At 42.1% G+C, this 18,389-nt stretch overlaps 1 protein-coding gene across 1 annotated transcript in view; it reads right to left on the bottom strand.

The window, feature by feature from the left end:
* Window positions 1–18,389, bottom strand: part of LOC102536615 (pecanex 2) — a 236,173-nt gene that overhangs the window by 156,788 nt on the left and 60,996 nt on the right. The window contains exons 12-14 of the mRNA XM_072972392.1: window positions 17,595–17,766; window positions 12,963–13,073; window positions 11,564–11,655 (exon numbers count right to left, since the gene is read on the bottom strand). Of these exons, the coding sequence (XP_072828493.1) occupies window positions 11,564–11,655; window positions 12,963–13,073; window positions 17,595–17,766 (375 nt within the window). The remainder of the gene's footprint in view (window positions 1–11,563; window positions 11,656–12,962; window positions 13,074–17,594; window positions 17,767–18,389) is intronic.

The raw sequence follows: 18,389 nt of genomic DNA, 5'->3' as shown, positions 1-18,389 counted from the left end.
ATTATAGAGCACCTCTTACGATACACTGGACTTTTTACCGACTGTAAGGAGAAGCATATATAAACCATAGCCTAGGTCTTCGAGTTGCTCAGGGCCAAACAGGGAGTGAAGAAATATATGCACAAAGAACAAGAAGAATATCACCTACATACTGAGCAATGGCGTGACTGTCACTTTACCTACATTGTCACATTTAGATTGTCACACACCTGAAAGGCAAGGGTCGCTCCTTCTGAACACGGGGAAACCGAGGCTTCTACGTTGCTGATTATCGTGGTATCTGTGCTCCCCGCAGAAATGACTCTATGCAGAACAAATAGCATTGAGCGAACACCAAAAGGACAACACTGCCCACAGGACTTTGGAAGAGAGAAAGAGGAACTCATGCTGGCATGGCCAGGACCGGCATCCTCTCCCATCTCTGCTGGGACCACCACTGCTCATACTGCCGGCCTGGAGTTCTCTTTTTCACTCCGCTTCCTCTCTCCCTGACTATCACTCCATCCGACCGCCACTGAATCCTGCCAGTGTTGATTTCACATTTCCTGGACTTGACCCTTTTCAGTCCTGTGCTTCCTACCACAACCTGAGTCTAGATCTTACCTTACTCAGCAATTGCACTTCCATTCCAACCGAGCTACCATCATTTTTTCTGTTTTTCTCCCAAATCAGTGTCAGCTGCCACTGTCCGAGGCATCCAACCCAAGCCTGAGGATCCTGACAGCCCAGCGTCAACTGGGTTTGGAGATTAATTACATGTGTAATTTCCAGGAAGTACTTTCTGTGAGTACTCACTGTCCATCTAACATCCACTTGCCTCTTCCTCCTTACTAACAAGTATCTCCTTACCAGTTGTTCAGATAGCTAAAAGATTTGTAAATCCTACTTCCTTGCAGCTAGAGGTGCCAGGATTCCAGCCAAAAAAATACAATCTGAAGTCTAGTATGATAAAAGTAAATTAAAACTTGGATTTCATTGTCAAACTTATTACTATTAATATCATCACCATTATGTTCCCCAGCATCATCACCATTGCCTAATTATGCTCATAATGTTTCCATGTGTTTTAGTTTTCTGTTGCAGTGTAACACATGACCAAAACAGTGGCCTAAACAAGACACCATATGGTCTCGTGGGGTCCTGGGTCAGGCATCTGGGCTTGGCGTGACTGGCTCCTCCCCTTAGGGTCTCACCAGGCTGACATCACAGCATTGCCCAGGGCTACAATCTCACCTGAGACTCGAGTCCTCTTCCAAGCTCACTCCTGGTTGGCAGAATTCAGCTCCTTGCAGCTGGAGGACTGAATTTTCTTGCTGGCTTTTGCTGTGATCCACTCCAGATCTGAGAGGCCATCTTCATGATGTGTGGCCCCCTCCCCAGGCCATTTGCCACACAGCTATTTACTTCTTCAAGGCCACGGGAGGGTCTCTGCTGCTTCCTCTGTCTCTAGATCTTCTTTTAAAGGGCTTGTCTGATTAGGTCAAACCTATCCAGCTAATCTCTCTTTTGATTTACTTAAAGTTAACTGATTAGGGACCTTAATTACATCTCAGAATCCCTCCACCTCTGCCAGATAATGGAAACTAATCACAAGAGTGACAGTCTGTTATAGTCACGGGTCCCGCCCACACTCAGGGGGCAGAAATTGAACAGGGTGGGCACACCAGGGGGCAAGGGTCTTGGGGGCAATCTCAGAATTCTCCCCACTACATCATTTCACAAAAACCCTTGAGCTACATATTCTATATATCAATTAATTTCAGTCACTTCTGACAACATTCATGTGAGGTAGATATTACTAATCCATTTTACAATAAAAAAAAAACCAGTGTGAATTAGCCACATGCCCTCAGGCAAATAACTTCAGCTCTGTGCTCACATTCACCACTGGAATATAGAAATGCTATTATCTTCCGTATGTATTACATGAAGCTATAGTAAAGGGCAAATGAGAAAACACGTGGGAAATTATTCCGAAAATTAAAGCCCCATAGATCTGCAAGGTATCTTACATGCCTGCGAATTGTTCTTTTGACTAGAAAAATATAGTTATACTTCAAACGTGCAAGGGAGGACAGCGCAGAAATAAGACTAAAAAAGTGCAAGATCTGCGATCTGCAACGTGGGATGTTAAGCCATTTAAGCGCTCCCTGGACCTCCATTTCTTCATTGTAAATAATAAAAGGAAGGGGTTGGATCAGGGGAGATCTAAGGTCTATTTCAGAACTAAAACTATCCTAGAACTGTGGGTTTATTTTATATTTACATTCGACTTTAAGTCCCAAATGTGGCAGAAGTGCCACTGTTTCAGCTGCAACGCAGCAGTACCTACAAGAGTCTGGGGAAAACTCCCACAAGCAGTTGCTAACGATGCTTGGGAAACGCTAAAGTACAGTAATGAACCTCGACCTCTGGTTGCCCTTGCCGTCCATAAAGCAGAATCTCTTTGTAAGGGATAATAAAAAATAGAAATCATGGTGTATCCAGACATAAAGAAAGCCCAGCTAATTAACCACTGAGCCATTTCTCCAGGGAGCAAATATTCTGGTTGTTTCTATATATCACTGGCAAATATTTAAGTCAATGAGGGAGTCCATTTGTATGGTACTTGCTACCATCTTGGGGGAGTCCAAAAAGAATATGAAATTTAAAGAGGAATAAAATGTCTTCCCCTAATTAATATCCCAGAGGGCAGAATTAACTCACAGTCCCTCAATCTGTTTCTGTCACGTGAGAATAATAAAAACTAAGGCTATAAATACATATCAAGACTCCTATACGGAAACACATCTCTGGCAAGGCAACTGACAGGCTGGAACGGTTCACAAGGTCCATCAATCCATCACGGTGCCGCAGAGATTAAAAAACAAACAACGACTCCACCGATGCAAAGTGTAAGCATAAAAGTCACAAACAGAAGCATTATTAAACACGAAGTGGAATCAGAGCCCCGGGTAAGTGTCAGGTGGAAGATAGGCGAGCTTTTTTTCTTGCTTCCTAAGGACCCCCTTGCCAATTTGCTAACCACATTCATTCAATTCATGGCATTTAATAGGCACTGCTTTTTAAAGTGGAGAGTCTATCTAAGACCATTAGAAAACTCAGGACTTACACATGAGAAGGGAGAAATGCAAATTACTCTATGTTTAACCAAGAGGTGACTCAAAATATAGACAGAACATTAAGATTCTCTAACAACAGACCATCCTATTTCTCACAAGTGATGCTTGTCCTATGCTGAGCAAGGAAGTCAATACCTCTTGGAGATTAAATAAACCTTTCTAAAGCACCCTGGTTCCACCTGGTAAAAAGCTGGTTTCAACATGTAAGTAAACCCCATAGCCATCACAGAGTTAGCAGTGTGCTTTCAAAATGGAATCTATTTAGTCTGATCCAACAGTGACTTACGCCTGTGGCACGCTATAAACAGAAAGGAAAACAAATAAAAGTCTCAGTCCAGGGCAGCATATAGATTGTATCTCTTGGGCCAGCTCTGATCAGTTGCCTACAGTACTGTCTGGGCATCTCAGAGCCCTATTGCCCTCAGTGAGAAAGAATACTGTGATCAATTAGTAATGTCTGATACGAGGAGGGAGTCAGACTTGGGGACGGGAGGGAATGGTACCACCTGTCCCACAACTGGGAAAAACCCTGAAAATCTTCCGTCTTTTTGAACACCAGATCCTTCAATAGTTTCCCAAACCCTCTAAAAACTTTGCAAGAAAAAGTCATTTAGCAATCCCAGGAGCATACGTAACTTTCGATATTTGAACTGGTAATAATGAGCCTTGAACATTTGTTAAATGGAATGGGTTTTTCAGAGCATACCTCTTCTCCTTCAGAAATTAATCTAAGACATTCCAGGAGATGTTCCTTTGTGGAGAGCCTCCTGAGGATGGAAGAATATTCTGTCTTCCAAGATTTGACCCTGATTCTATTATCAATGAATGATTTTTCACTAGCAAATGAGGCTTACCTGCTGAAAAGCATGACGCATGAGGCAAAGGCTTGTCATAAGCCAAAGATTCAGAGTAAGCAGTTTTGATTTAACAGCAAGACAGCTGAAAGAGAATCCAGGGGTGAGGTTTTTGGTCTGACCATTCATAGAATGTTTTGGGAAATCAATTCACAGAACTTCTCAACGCTGCATTTCCCTGACAGCTGGGGCCATCAGCTCATCTGTGCCACTCAGCACCTAAGAGTTGATGACTTCTTTTTGCTTTAAGTTCTTTTCAAGTAACCAGTATTCTTGGGATGCACAACATACCCACTGGTGTCGATTTCCGATCGAGAAGTGTTGACATCTCCAACTATTAGTGGATTTATCAGTTTCTCCTTGCAGTTTAATCAATCTCCCCTTCAGCATATTTTGATAATCTGTTTTTAAGTGCATACACATTAAGGATTGTTACGTCTTCCTGGAGAATTGATCCTTTTAACACTACACATTTGGGTCATAGGGTAAGTCTATTTCTAGCTTTTTCAGAAAACTCCATACTATTTTCTACAGTGTTTGCACCAATTTACAATCTCACCAATAGTGCGCTAGGGTCCGCTTTTCTCCACATCCTCACCAACATGTGTTATTTGTATACTTTTTGATGATGGCCATTCTGACAGGTGTGAGGTGGTATCTCATCATGGTTTGGCTTGAATTTCCCTGATGATTAGTGATGCTCAGCATCTTTGCAGGTACCTGTTGGCCATCTGCGCATTTCCTCTTTGGAAAAATGTCTATTCAGTTCTTCTGCTCATTTTTAAAATCTTTTTTTAATGTTTCACTCACAATGGGTTAAAGATCTAAACGTAAGACAAGAAACTATAAAACTCCCAGAGAAAAACACAGGCAGAACACTCCCTGATACAAATTGTAGCAATATCTTGGGAGATCTGGTCAAACCAGAGGGAGGACTTAGGAATGTTCTGTTATTATAAGGCACTCTGGTCCTTTGTATCGTGGTTGTCATGCATCTCCCTTACACATAAGTATATATAAATATGTATAATCAAATACGTGGTTGCTATTATTACTTTGAACAAACTTTACCTGTTGGATCAATAAGAATAGAAAAAAACAAAGTTTTTATTTGACCTTCACTTATTCCTTCTCTGACGCTCTTCCCTTCTTTATGCAGTTCTGAGTACCTGACCTATATCATCTTCCTTCTCTCTGAGAAACTTCTTTGAACATTCCTTGCAAGGCAGTTCTATTCACAACAAATTCCCTCAATTTTTATTTGTCTAAGAAAGTCTTTATTCTTCACTTTTGAAAGATAATTTTGCAAGGTACAGAATTCTAGGTGTGTGTGTGTGTGTGTGTTTCCCTCAAAACTTTATTTCACTTCACTCTTGTCTTCCTCGCATAGTTCCTTAGTTCAGGCTGCCATAAAAATACAATAAATAGACTGGGTGGCTTAAACAAGCATTTCTTTCTCACAGTTTTGGAGACTGGAAATCAGAGATTAGGGATACCAGCGTGGCCAGAAGCTCATGAGGGCCGGCCCTCTGGCTTGCAGATGGCAGCATTCTCTCAGTGTCTTCACACAGAGAGAGAGAGATCCCTCTGGTGTCTGTTTCTCTTCTTACAAGGGCACTAATTCCAGCATGAGGACCCCACCCTCATGACCTCATCTAAACCTATTTCCCAAAGGCTCCGTCTCCAAATATCAACACATTGGGGGTTAGGGTTTTCAACATAGGCATTTGAGGGAGACACAATTTAGTCCATAGCAGTTCCCGAGGAGAAATCAGGTGTAATTCTTATCTTTCTTCCTTGATAGGTAAGGTGTTTTCATCCTCTGATTTCTTTCAAGCTTTTTTCTTTATCTTTGATTTTCAGCAACTTGAATGTAACATGCTTAGGTGTAGTTTTTGGCATTTATCCTACCTGCTGTTCTTAGAGATTCCTGGATATGTGGTTTGATGTCTGATAATTCATTTGAGGAAATTCTCCGTCATATTGCTTCAGTTGTTTCTTCAGTTCCATTCTTTCTTCTCCTCTAGTATTCCCATGACACATGTATGTTACGCCTTTTGTACCTGTCCCGCAGTTCTTGGGTATTCTGTCTTTTTCAGTCTTTTTTCTCACTTGCATTTCCATTTTGGAAGTTTCTACTGATATCTTTAAGCTCAGCGATTCCTTCCTCAGCAGTGTCTAGTCTACTAACAAGCCCTTCCAGGGCATTCTTCATTTCTGTTACAGTGTTTTTGATCTCCAGCAGTTCTTGGTTCTTTCTTAGAACTTCCACCTCTCTGCTAACACTGCCCATCTGTTCTTGTGAGCTGTCCACTCTGCCCATTAGAGCCCTCAGTGTGCTAATCACAGTTGTTTTAAATTCCTAGTCTGATAATTCCAACATCCCTGCCACATCTAGGTCTGGTTCCTGTGATTCTTCTGTCCCCTCAAACTGTGACTTTGCCTTTTAGTATGCCTTGTCATGTTTTCTTGATAGCCAGACATGATGTGTCAGGTAAAAGGAACTGTGGTAAACAGGCCTTTAATAATGTGGTGTTAAGATGTGATGGGAGAGGTACCTATGCTCCCAGGATTAGTTCTCTGACTTCTGGTGCTCCTGTGTCTCTGGACTGTGGACTTCACACGTGCTTCTGAGTCCTGACCCCCCTTGGGTGGGCCTAGACTGGATAGAATGCACTGGGCTGCAGTTTGGCATTTCCCTTCCTCCAGGGAAGTTAGGCGCTGAAAAACTCCGAACAGTTTAGGCTCTGATAAAATCTTGATGGCAGGCTTTGCTAAGAAGAACAGGATGCTCTGGTATATTTCAGAATGGTTACTCTTCTTCTCCACATGCTGAAAGCATGAGAGGATTCTTCTCCAAAGTCCCCAGGCCCCTGAGGGTGACACTCACAAAAATATGGGGCCTCTCTGATGACTGGGCTCACCTGGAGTTTTATTAATGCTTGGACTTACCCACACTGAGCCTCCAGTAACTTGTCAAGCACAGTTCAGGTTGTCCTCCCCCTGGAACTGGTTCCCCATAGGTTTCTGCTCCTGGGTTCCTGCTCCAGTAAGTGGTGATTCTCTGTATGTATGTGTCTGTCTCTACAGTTTTGGAGGCAGGAATTTGCCTTGCTGCCTCCCTTCTCTGATGGATCTAAGAAGGGCTGTCAATGTATCAGTTTGTTCAGCTTTTCACATAACTGTCAGGATGGAGTAATAAACTCCCAAATTCCTTACATCCTGGACCAGACACCAGAAGTCAGTAACTGACCCTTTACAAAGTTTCCCAAGTAATTTGATTGGGGAAAAGTTAGCCTTTTCAACAACTGTGTTAGTGAATCTCAATCGTTGCCTCATCTCACATGCAAAAATCAGCTCAAAATGGTTCACAGATATAAATGTAAGAGCTAAAACTTCTAGGGAAACAGTATTTGTGGCTTGCATTACATAAAGATTTTTGAACATGGAGAATACAAACTGTAAAATAAATAATTGATAAATTATTATAAACTGCATTATAATTTAAAACTTCTTTGAAAAATATGGTTAGTGAAATGAAGAAAATAAGCCACCAACTGGCAAAAATAAATAAGCAATACATAGTTGATCAAGGACCCGAGTCCAGAATATGTAAAAAATTCACATCTTAATAAGAAGAACATACAATGCAGTTTTAAATTGGGCAAAAGATTTAAACATATTTTTCATCAGTGAAGGTACACAAATGACAGGCAAGCCCTAAAAACATACTCAGCAACAACTGGTATTAGAGAAACACAAATTAAAATCACAATCAGATACTAGCACGTCTTAGAATGGCGACTGCTTTTAAAAACTGACGACGTTAAGTGCTAGAAAGGATCTGGAACACTTGGAAATCTCAAAGCTAATGGTGAGGGGGATGGAAACTGATACAAACACTTTGGACAACAGTCTGGCAGCTTATTACGAAGTTAAATTCAGACTTAACATTTGATCCAGCAATGCCACTCCTTTGTATTCACTTAAGATAAATAAAAACATATATCCACACTAACACCTGTAAAAACTTTATAGAAGTTTTGTTCATAATTTTCAAAAATTGGAAATAACCACAGAAATACTACTTAGCAGTTAAAAAAAAGCCCCAAACAGACTACTGACACATAGTTGGATATCAAAGGCATTACACTAACTGAAAGTATTCAAAAAGCCACATCTCCAGATCACTCTTTGACATAAATTGCAGCAATATTTTTTTGGATCCATCTCCTAGAGTGATGGAAATTAAAGCAAAAATAAACAAATGGGACCTAATTAAACTTAAAAGCTTTTGCACAGCAAAAGAAACCACAAACAAAATGAAAAGACACCCTACAGAATGGGAGAAAATATTTGCAAATGATGCTACTTGCAAGGGATTAATTTCCAAAATATACAAATAACTTATACAGCTTAATATCAAAAACAAACAATCCAATCCAAAAATGGGCAGAAGACCTAAACAGACATTTCTCCAAAGAAGACATATAGACAGCCAATAGGCATATGGAAAGATGCTCAATATTGCTAATTATCAGAGAAATGCAAATCAAAACCACAATGAGGTATCACCTCACACGGGTCAAAAAGATCATTATTTAAAAGCCTATAAATGATACACGCTGGAGAATGTGTGGAGAAAAGGGAACCCTCCTACATTGCTGGTGGGAATGTAGTTTGGTGCAACAATTATGGAAAACAGTATGGAGATTCCTTAAAAAACTAGAAATAGACTTACCATATGATTTAGCAATCTCACTCCCAGGCAAATATCCAGAGAAAACTCTAATTTAAAAAGAGACATGTATTCCAATGTTCATAGCAGCATTATTTATAGTAGCCAAGACACAGAAGCAACCTAAATGTCCATTGACAGATGACTGGATTAAGATGTGATATATGTGCGCGCGCGCGCGCGCGCACACACACACACACACACACACACACAATGGAATACTACTCAATCATGAAAAAGAATGAAAGCATGCCATTTGCAGCAACATAAATGGACCTAGACTTTATCATACTAAGTGAAGTAAATCAAACAGAGAAGGACAAATATCATATGATATCACTTATATGTGGAATCTGAAAAAAAAAGACACAAATGAGCTTATTTACAAAACAGAAACAGATTCACAGGCATAGAAAACAAACTTATGGTTACCAAAGGGAAAAGAGTGGGATGGGACAAATTAGGAGTTTGGGATTAAAAGATACACACTACTATATGGAAAATAAATAAACAACAAGGTCTCACTGTATAGCACAGGGAACTATGTTACATATCTTGTAATAACCTATAATGAAAAAGAATATGAAAAAGATACATTATGTTAAAAAAAAAGAGCCATGGAGAAGAACTTGGGGCAGGTGGAATCATTATACATTGTGACTATGATGGTGATGATTTGACTACATACATTCATCAAAACTCTTCTAACTGTACATTCAAAACCAGTGAATTTTATTGTAGAAAGATGGTTTTACAAAGTTATAAGGGTAGAAATCAGATCGGTGTTGGCCAAAGGTCGTGATGAGGAGAAGAGGCAGCCAACTAAGGGATACAAGAGAAACTCTGAGCTGGTGGAAACGTTTTATAACTTGATTGTGGTGTTGGTTTCATGACTCTATACATTCACCGAAGCTTACCAAATGGTATATATTTAAAAGGTGAATTTTGCAGCATACAAAGTGCATCTCAGTAAACCAGACTTTCAAAAACAAATGAATGAAAAATATACAAGCAAACGAACCCTGGAACACAACAGAGAAAAATATAAAGGGGCCTGCAGGTAAAATCTTGTGACCCCCAAAATTTTATAGGCAGCAGCAGAAAAAGGCTTTCAGCAATTCAAGGACTCAGAAAATATTTAAGTAGTCTTCCTGAATGAAATACCTGAAGTCCTGTGACAGAAGAAAAGAATGCATTTCAAAAAAAAAAAAAAAAGCCCAGAAACAGTGGTTAATGACATAACTGTTGTTCTATGTGACAGTATAAATGTGGTAACAAACAAAGACGCCACGGCTCGAAAATCGCCCTTGTGAGTCAGAGAAAGGAGAGCTCTTCCCCCGCCCCCTGTGTGTGAAAGAAAATACCTACATGAAAGGAAAGGAAAGAGTGAAGGAGACGATTATGCCATCGATGACCACAGAGAAATTCAGCTGGGACACTCTGGGAAGTAATAATATTGCATCCCTTCTCTTCCGTGAACGGGAATAAAGTTATCTTTCTGCCACTGACATGGATGTGTTTAAGAAGATTTAAAGTCAATCCTTTAAAAAAGTTAATAGATGTCATACCATATATAAGACCCTTTGGAACATATATTATTTTTATTTCCTCTTTTACATTTAATTTTTATTTTATCGAAGAGGTATTTGTGGCTTAATACAGTGAATGCAGGGTGTCCATACAGTCAAGAGGCATTTCAGTTAATTACTTTTTGCCCTGATTGAAGATATGCCTGAACCCGTGACGCGTGTTTTGTTTTCAGACTGCATGGATGCTGAGAACACACAGCAGTGGTCCCCTGCCCACCTTCTTGATTCAATTCCCGCTGCCCGAAGGCAGTGACTTCCCACTGTTTCTTCTTCATCTGTTTACCTCCGTATTTCCAGATAACATGCTTGTTTTGTCATTTCTTGATTTTTTTTAAACTTCAGATATCATTTGCTAACTTTCTTTTTTTAAATAATTTTTAGAATATTTTAATTTTATTTTTTGGTGGGGGGAGGTAGCTTGGTTTATTTATTTATTATTATTACTTTTGTAATGGAGGAACTGGGGATTGAACCCAGGACCTTGTGCATGCTAAGCACATACTCTACCACTAAGCTATACCCTCCCCCACTACCTGCTGACTTTCTAATGCGGAAGACAGGATTAAGGCCTCCCCAATGGGCACATGTGTGCGTGCATGCACGCACATACACACACACTTCACCTCCTCCACTCTGCCGTTAATAGTTAGAATTATTATTCAGATCATCATAAATACAAACGATTATCCACAGCTGAACCATGCAGGTACCATAGTTACAGCTCTTTTCTGATATGACTTTTTCTTTGCCTGAAGTGAATGCTTATCTTGGTTTTTCATTGTCTTAGGCTTCCCTTTCTGCCAGCCTCGGTTTCAGCTTTCTCCATCTGGCTCAGTCCATACTCCATCTGTTTTCTAGGGTCTAAACTTCTGTTGCTGTCATACCCTCTCCTGTTTTCGGTCCACACTGCTTTATGTAATCGCATCCTTCTACTGTCTTTGGAGTGGTATTTCAGAAGGAAGCAAAAGTGAGCACGTGGGGGCCTGTCGACCACCCCATTAAGCAGAAGCCCCGTCCGGTGTCTGAACGGACCCTGTCAGGCGGACACCTGCAGAGGGAGCAGACTAAGGGGGCTTTGTGCTCCGTGGCAAATCAGGTATCTCAATGCCTCCTCTAAACCACTGAGGTCTCACCAGCCAGGCTGTTACCCGTGATGTGTTCAGACCCTGTTTCTCTTCTAACTGGAGAAGACACCCGTTAACTTAAATATACAGCTGACTTAACGGATGTGAGAAGAACGGCGAAGGCGCGCCCACCTACCTTGACGGCGCTGAAGCAGAGCACGTGCAGCACCACAGCAGCGAAGACGCTCCGGGCCACGCTGTACACAGCCGACAGCATCCCCGAGACGGCTGGAACACAAACGCCAAGAGTTCCCTTCTACACCGGCAAGTCTCACGGTCAATAAATATTGTAAGAAGATGAAGAGAAGTTTGTAGCTTTCAAATACAAAATGCTTATCTTGTTTTTTCATCATCTTAGGCCTCCCTTCCTGCCAGCCTAGGTTTCAACTTTCTCCGTCTGGCTCAGTCCATGCTCCATCTGTTTTCTAGGGTCTAAACTTCTGTTGCTGTCATACCCTCTCCTGTTTTTGGTCCACATTGCCTTCTGCAATTGCACCCCTCTGCTGTCTTTGGAGTGGTATTTCAGAAGGAGGGGCCAGAAATGAATCTCTGGGGTAGTCAAAAAGTGCTGGGTGACCATTAGTACAAGAAAGACACTGATCTTTAACTAAAAACTCAGAGGGAACACAGTTAGAAAGAACTCTTGGTGACATTCTTAGAAGACTGTGTGAACCTGCCAGTGGGGAGGAAGGGAGTCCTTGTTGCTTGGAGTTGGAAGTTGCTGGCCCAGGAAAGATCGTGGAGAGTGATTTCAACACAGGAAAGGGAAGAGATAGTGACAGAGAAACAGACAGGGACAGAGACAGATGGACTACAGGTAGATTGATAGACAGGCAAGGCAAGCAGGCATCCGTGTGTGTGAGTGTGTGTGTGTGTGTGTACAGGAGGTGGCAGAAGTAACTGATCACCCGCCACCCTCTAGTCCTTTATGTACATCCTTGAATCCTTACATCATCAACCTTGTGAGATCAGCATGTTAGTTTCCATTTCTAGATACTTTAAAGTGAAGCACTCTAGGTAAAGTCTCCAAGCAAGTGTCAGATGAAAGGGTACCCACCTTGGTCAGAGTCTGAGGTGTACATGGAATGAAAGGACACAGGTCACCCGACTGCACAGGCCACACCCAACATACACTCACAATGTCACATCCACACGCTCCCCACTAACTCATACGTGTGTGTGTTCAAACACACACATGCACACGCTCACATCCACCCAAACGTTCACACACACACACCCCTACACTTTTCCAAAGAAGAGCTCTAAACCTGTTCCAAAGCTCAGGGCACCCGACGCATCCTGTTTTCTGTTGAGTCTTTACTCTACCAAGAGAGGCGGACCACTTTCAATAAGGCTGAATGACTCTAGAAAAGCCCACCATTAACCCGACTGACCCAAGCAGAGGTCCTTTAAGTGCTCAGGAGAAAGAAAGGCTAACGCTTCTGGCTCTCATCCCTTGCCTGAGGCTACTTAGCCCTTCCTTGTCTGAATTTCAGACTTTTTTTTACAGGAAGAGGAGAATGCAAACAACTTACCAGAACCTCCAAAAAACAACATGTCGATTTGCTCCAAGAGATAAATGCAGAAAGTGTTGATTTGTGGGAAGAGTCCAAGGAGGGAAATGGCAGGGAAGCAATATAAAAATACTGAAATTGAACAGATGAAATTGACGGTAAGCATGCAGAGAACACTGGCCGAGGTTCCCACTGCAATCCCACCTCCCTCCCCTTTCAGCCACGCCACCCCGCCCAGCTCCAGGGTGGCAATGCTGCCTCCTTTCACCCACCCACCAGAGGAGGGTCCAACTGAGCCAAGCACATGCCTGTGGAAGTCACAAGGAGGTGCTACTGAGGAAGAAGTATACAGGTAGACCCGGGACTGAGCAGACACCTGGGGAGGGTGAGGTGAGAGTATGAAACGGAGCAGGACCCTGTGGGGTCCTCCCTGGTACAAAGTCTTTCCGGGTCCTCCATTTCTTGTTAGTAGGATGTAGGCTTCGCTTAGCCTCCTTGACCTTCCCTGAGTCCCAAAAGGCAGGTTCAAACAATTGCTAATCAGGGAAGGGAGGGGAGGCAGAGACAGGGGAGGAAAAGTCAAGAAATGACAGTGTATCCTTGGAGCAGGGTCCTCGTCCCTCCTCAAGGAATATATCTAACAGTAATTCTGAGTTCTTCTGCAGGAACTAAGGCCCCGCCCAGGAGGAGGATGGTAACTTCAGGCTGACCACAGATTCCTGGAACACCGCCCTGGTACTTCCCCACCAACCAATCATAAGGAAGTCACACACCGTGCAGCCCCCAACCCAGATTTTGCCTATTAGAACTTCTCCCTGAAGCTTCAAATTTGCACCTCTTGGGGAGTGATGGGAATGCTAACTATCTTGATTGTGGTGGTGGTTTCATAGGTGTACACATCTATCAAAATTCATCAAATTGTGCATCTGAAATATGTGTAGTTTACTGTACAGGAATTATACCACAATAAAAGTGTTTTAAAAAAATTTAAAACATATATGGCAAAATGTTAACCTTTGAAACCTATGTGGTACATTGGACTGTATTATGATTTTCAATAATTTTGGTGTGTTTGAAATGTGATTTCTAAGAAATAACTATAAAAACAAATGATATACATCCAAAATAAATAAATAAATACATATAAGCAGGAAGGAAAAAAGAAACTTCTCCCTGAAAACTCTCAGAGTTTGGGTTTTTCAAGCATGAGCCACCCTTCCTCCTTGCTTGGCCCTGCAATAAACCTTTCTTTGCTCCAGACTCTGATGTTTCGGTTTGTCTGGCCTCACTGTGCATCAGGCACATGAACTTATGCTTGGTAACAAGTAGACCGGATTTCAGTTTGCAAGGACAGACTTGAATTTAGGGGAGATGAGGTGGGAGGAAAAGGACCAGGCAAACTACAGGAACACGCAAAACCCAAGGGACAGTACATAGAAGGATCTCTCCTGCAAGGCTCCTCACTTAAGCACCTGAGTTGCTAAAAGTCTGTTACATTTTCAACACCCACTGGAGACTCTGAGTTCAATCAGAACTCCAGACCCACAGAGGAGCAAGGGAGAGCAAGTGATTAACTAAGAAACTCCACAACCATGATGGTGCAACCCTAAAGGGCTTGACTGGCAGGTGGAGAAGGTCACCTGGGAGGTGAAGGTGGCCCTGCCTGAGGAGGGGAAGATGGTACCAACTCCCCAAACCATAATCACGCAATTGGATGAAACATTCACGTGTCATAATTCAATGCTTCGCAGAGATCATTTGTTCGGGGAAACAAAATGTAGGAGAGCTGCATTTTCCAGCAACTTCCTGATCACCATCTCATTCCCAGTTCTATTTAAGTTGGGTTTCATGGAAACACAGAGATTCCCATCAGGGGTGCGATCATACATCTGTCTTCCTTTCCATCTCAGTTTATTGAGTAGAATATCAATGAAGTTGGATGCTGGGAAACCTTAATACAATGAAGGAGATTTGATTTGAAATCCAATCCACCTAAACGTGGAACTATGACCAGACACTACACAAAACTGCAGTGAACCATACGAGTGGGGAGGATGGGGGACCGTGTTTTCAACTATTTCTGGCAAATCAGAAATGCAAACTTTCCACAGTGAAATTGTAGGAATGAGAGTATGTGTGTGTCCCCTTCTCTGGCTAATAGTAGGTTAACCCCACTGCAACAATATGGGACAGACTTGACCACAATGCTACCAAGAAACTGTTCCCACAATTTGTGAAAGTAACATTTTTAACTTATGAACATAGTTATGAAAAAAGGGGCTTTGCTTGGGATTGGGGCCATATTTTGACATGGTGATTTTGCTACAAGGGTTTCTGTGGCAGGATTTTAACTATGTTGTGAAAACCTAGAGCATCTGTGAGTAATACCTTTCTCAACCAGAGCAAGGCAACAAGACACAAATGCGGATCTGCTAGTCATAACTGGGTAAGACAACGTCTCTTTTCAAATTTTGATATGAAAGGGGAGATATTAAGAATAAACAGAAACTTACTAGCTGGACATATAGTTTGAGCATCAAGATTTGAATTCATATAATTTCAAGCAAACAGATTAGTTTCTCTTTTCTTAACCTTGGGACTCAGAACCCAGAAATGGAGGTGATATGGTACTACGCTGTACTCGTCACAGCCAGGATAGGGGCAGAGGGAAGGTGCAGTTTCATGAGCTCACCTTCTTCAGTGCTGTGTGCGACAAAACCTATGCAGAGGATGAAGAACTACAGGGAAAACTACAGAGTCAGAAATAATATTAATAATGGTGGTCAGATACTGGAAATGTTCAGCAGAACATGGGTAAAAAAGTATTCTTTACAAGGAATACATTAGGCAAGAAAACCAAAACTAATAAAGAGGAAAGAATCGGAACAGGATGATCGATGGCATGGAGAAAATAAAACGGTACAAGACACCAGGAAGTTCTAACTGAAGATGCTCAGCCGTGTGTGCAGACTGGGAACTGCGTGAGACCCGAGAAGAAGGACAGCCGTCAGTGCGGCGGGGGAGGGTGCCAGGATCCAGGCTGTCCCCAGGGTGTAGGAGAGGAGGGAGTCTCTAGTCTTTACAGTTAGAGCCGTGCAGGTAAAACTAAGGGGAGAGGGAGACCACAGATCACACATCCTTCTGGGTGCAGTTCACGTGAATAAAAAAGCAGCCCAAAGCTGCTGGACGACTGGACACTTACACTTGAAGTTGCTGGAATGATTTCATCCCTTTTTTTTCCACCCAAAAGTAAACAGTTAAAAAAAAAAAACCGTCTCTGTGGTTGTTGGCAATTTTCCCTGTGCACAAAGATTTTTTTTCCTTAATGTCCTGCGAGAGGACCTATAATTTTCTCTCACTTCTCTACTCCTCATTTTCCCTAATAATTACCATAGCATGGGGAAACTCCTGGTAAAGTTCCATTCCTTTTCAGCACAATTTATAAATAGAAATATTGTAACTTGTCTATCTCTTCTGTTAAATGTGAATAATAATAATATTCATGACTGTATTGAGGACGCAGACAAAGGTGGGTTCGGGTGGTGGGCTGAGTGTAAGGGGAGTGAATAGTTTGATATCAAAACAGTAGCAAAAGGGATGGGAGAGTCAGAGGGTGTAATCTCTCCTACGGTTTTCACGTCACATCTGGGGGTCCTCCTGAGTCCCACTGGAGAGACTCAGGCAGTTGTCATGGGGTCGGAGAATGATGATACATGACCCATGGCTTTGACATTCTCCTCCTGAGTAAAATTTCTAGCTGGCAAGACACAGATCCGGGGGTTGGTGTCTTTAGTGGCTGTCCTTTATCAACTCCTCCGGTCAATGTGCTCATGAAGAATCAGAAGCGAGCAGGTCTGTAGACCTCTGGATGTCATCACAAGAATTCTCAAAGCACTGGCAGTCAAGTCTTCAGAGCTGCGGGCCAGTAACGGGACAGGCTCTTTGCGTAATAAAGGTATTAATAGCTAATACCTGATGCCAGGCACTGTTCTATATGTTTAAAGATAACTAAGTTATCCAACACTTGCAACAACCTCTGAAGTGTGTACTATTCCTGTCCTTGTATTACAGATGGATTTTGCTCAAGGTCACACAACTAGGAGAGAAACAGAGCTGGAATTCAAACAGCCAGCCCTCTGGCTCCAGAGCGGGGTTCCAAATGCTGATAATATGAAGGTCACTTGTGCAAAGGGGGCATTTTACATCAGACGCTGCCTAGACCTTAAGGCAAGTCAAGTGCACCAGTGGAAGGCTGGGTGGCCAGCATTCCAGGACTCCATCTGGACTGAGAACCACATCTAGTCAAGCATTACCAGAGCATCTGTGCCATGCGGATGGGGCCTGATGGCCCCCACCCTGGGGAGCCCCACTGACACCCCACACCAGGCCTCACAGCAGCCAGTCTCTGGATACTATGGTGCTGCAATTTCTTACTCGTGGATATCAAAATCCTTTAGAATAATTCTGTTGTCCGATGCTTTAGGGCTCTGGTTCCCAGATAACCCTTTGAAAGCATGCAAGCCAAGAGGAAAATGCACATTTCTTTACCTAATAATCAAGCAAAGAAGTTTCTCCAATGAGGGATTCAGAAAGTAAAGGGGAGACATAAATCCCTCCTTTATAACCTTCCCCACAATACCCAAGTGCACTCACCTATTAAAAGGTCCCTAGCTGACCGGAGCATCTCTGGAGAGAAGAGCTTCAGGCCATAGACAATATAAGTGGGAGGGTGCCTGGCTTTGGCCCCTGCATCAAGGAGCAAAATAAGGCCACACAGCATACAAAAATAGACTGGTCTGCTATACGTTATGATTTGGTTGTGTCCCTAGAAAACAAACACAAGTTCTGAATGGTACCTTTTATTTTGATGAAATGACAAAAGCCTCACCGTCAATCATTTACACCACATCATACAACTTACACCATATAACACATTCTCCCCTCTACCATAATTCATACACAAAAAACACCAAGGGAAAAAAAAAAACCCTAATGCATGTTCTGTCAAATAAGAATGAGAACATCAGAAAAGAATGCCATGCCCCTCAGACTCCACAAGATTTACCTGAAAATTTAATTACCATCCTTGGGTAAAATCTAGATCTAATTCAATGCTCCCCCAACAGTGAAACTTCCATTTGTACTGTTCAAGTGCAAAACTAATTTACACTACTGTGTGCTCTACATGGTCTAACTTGAGCTCCATTATTAACAAGAAATAGAATTATAAGTTGTAGGCTTCAATTTATTTATGTCTTAAGAAGCAAGACAAGGCAGGTGCAAAGCTATACCTGCAGAGGTTTGCACAAAATGTCTTCGTGTAGCGCAGTAGAATAATCCAATTTTTAAAAATCTGCTATTTAGACATACTTTCCTCTGAGGAGGACCAAAAACTGAACAGATTTCATCTTAGCCCTCAAAATATTGTTATAAGGAGAGCAGAAACAT

The sequence above is a fragment of the Vicugna pacos genome, chromosome 11, assembly GCF_048564905.1.
Source record: "Vicugna pacos chromosome 11, VicPac4, whole genome shotgun sequence".
Classification (NCBI taxonomy): domain Eukaryota; kingdom Metazoa; phylum Chordata; class Mammalia; order Artiodactyla; family Camelidae; genus Vicugna; species Vicugna pacos.
This window is presented reverse-complemented; position numbering and strand designations above follow the sequence as displayed.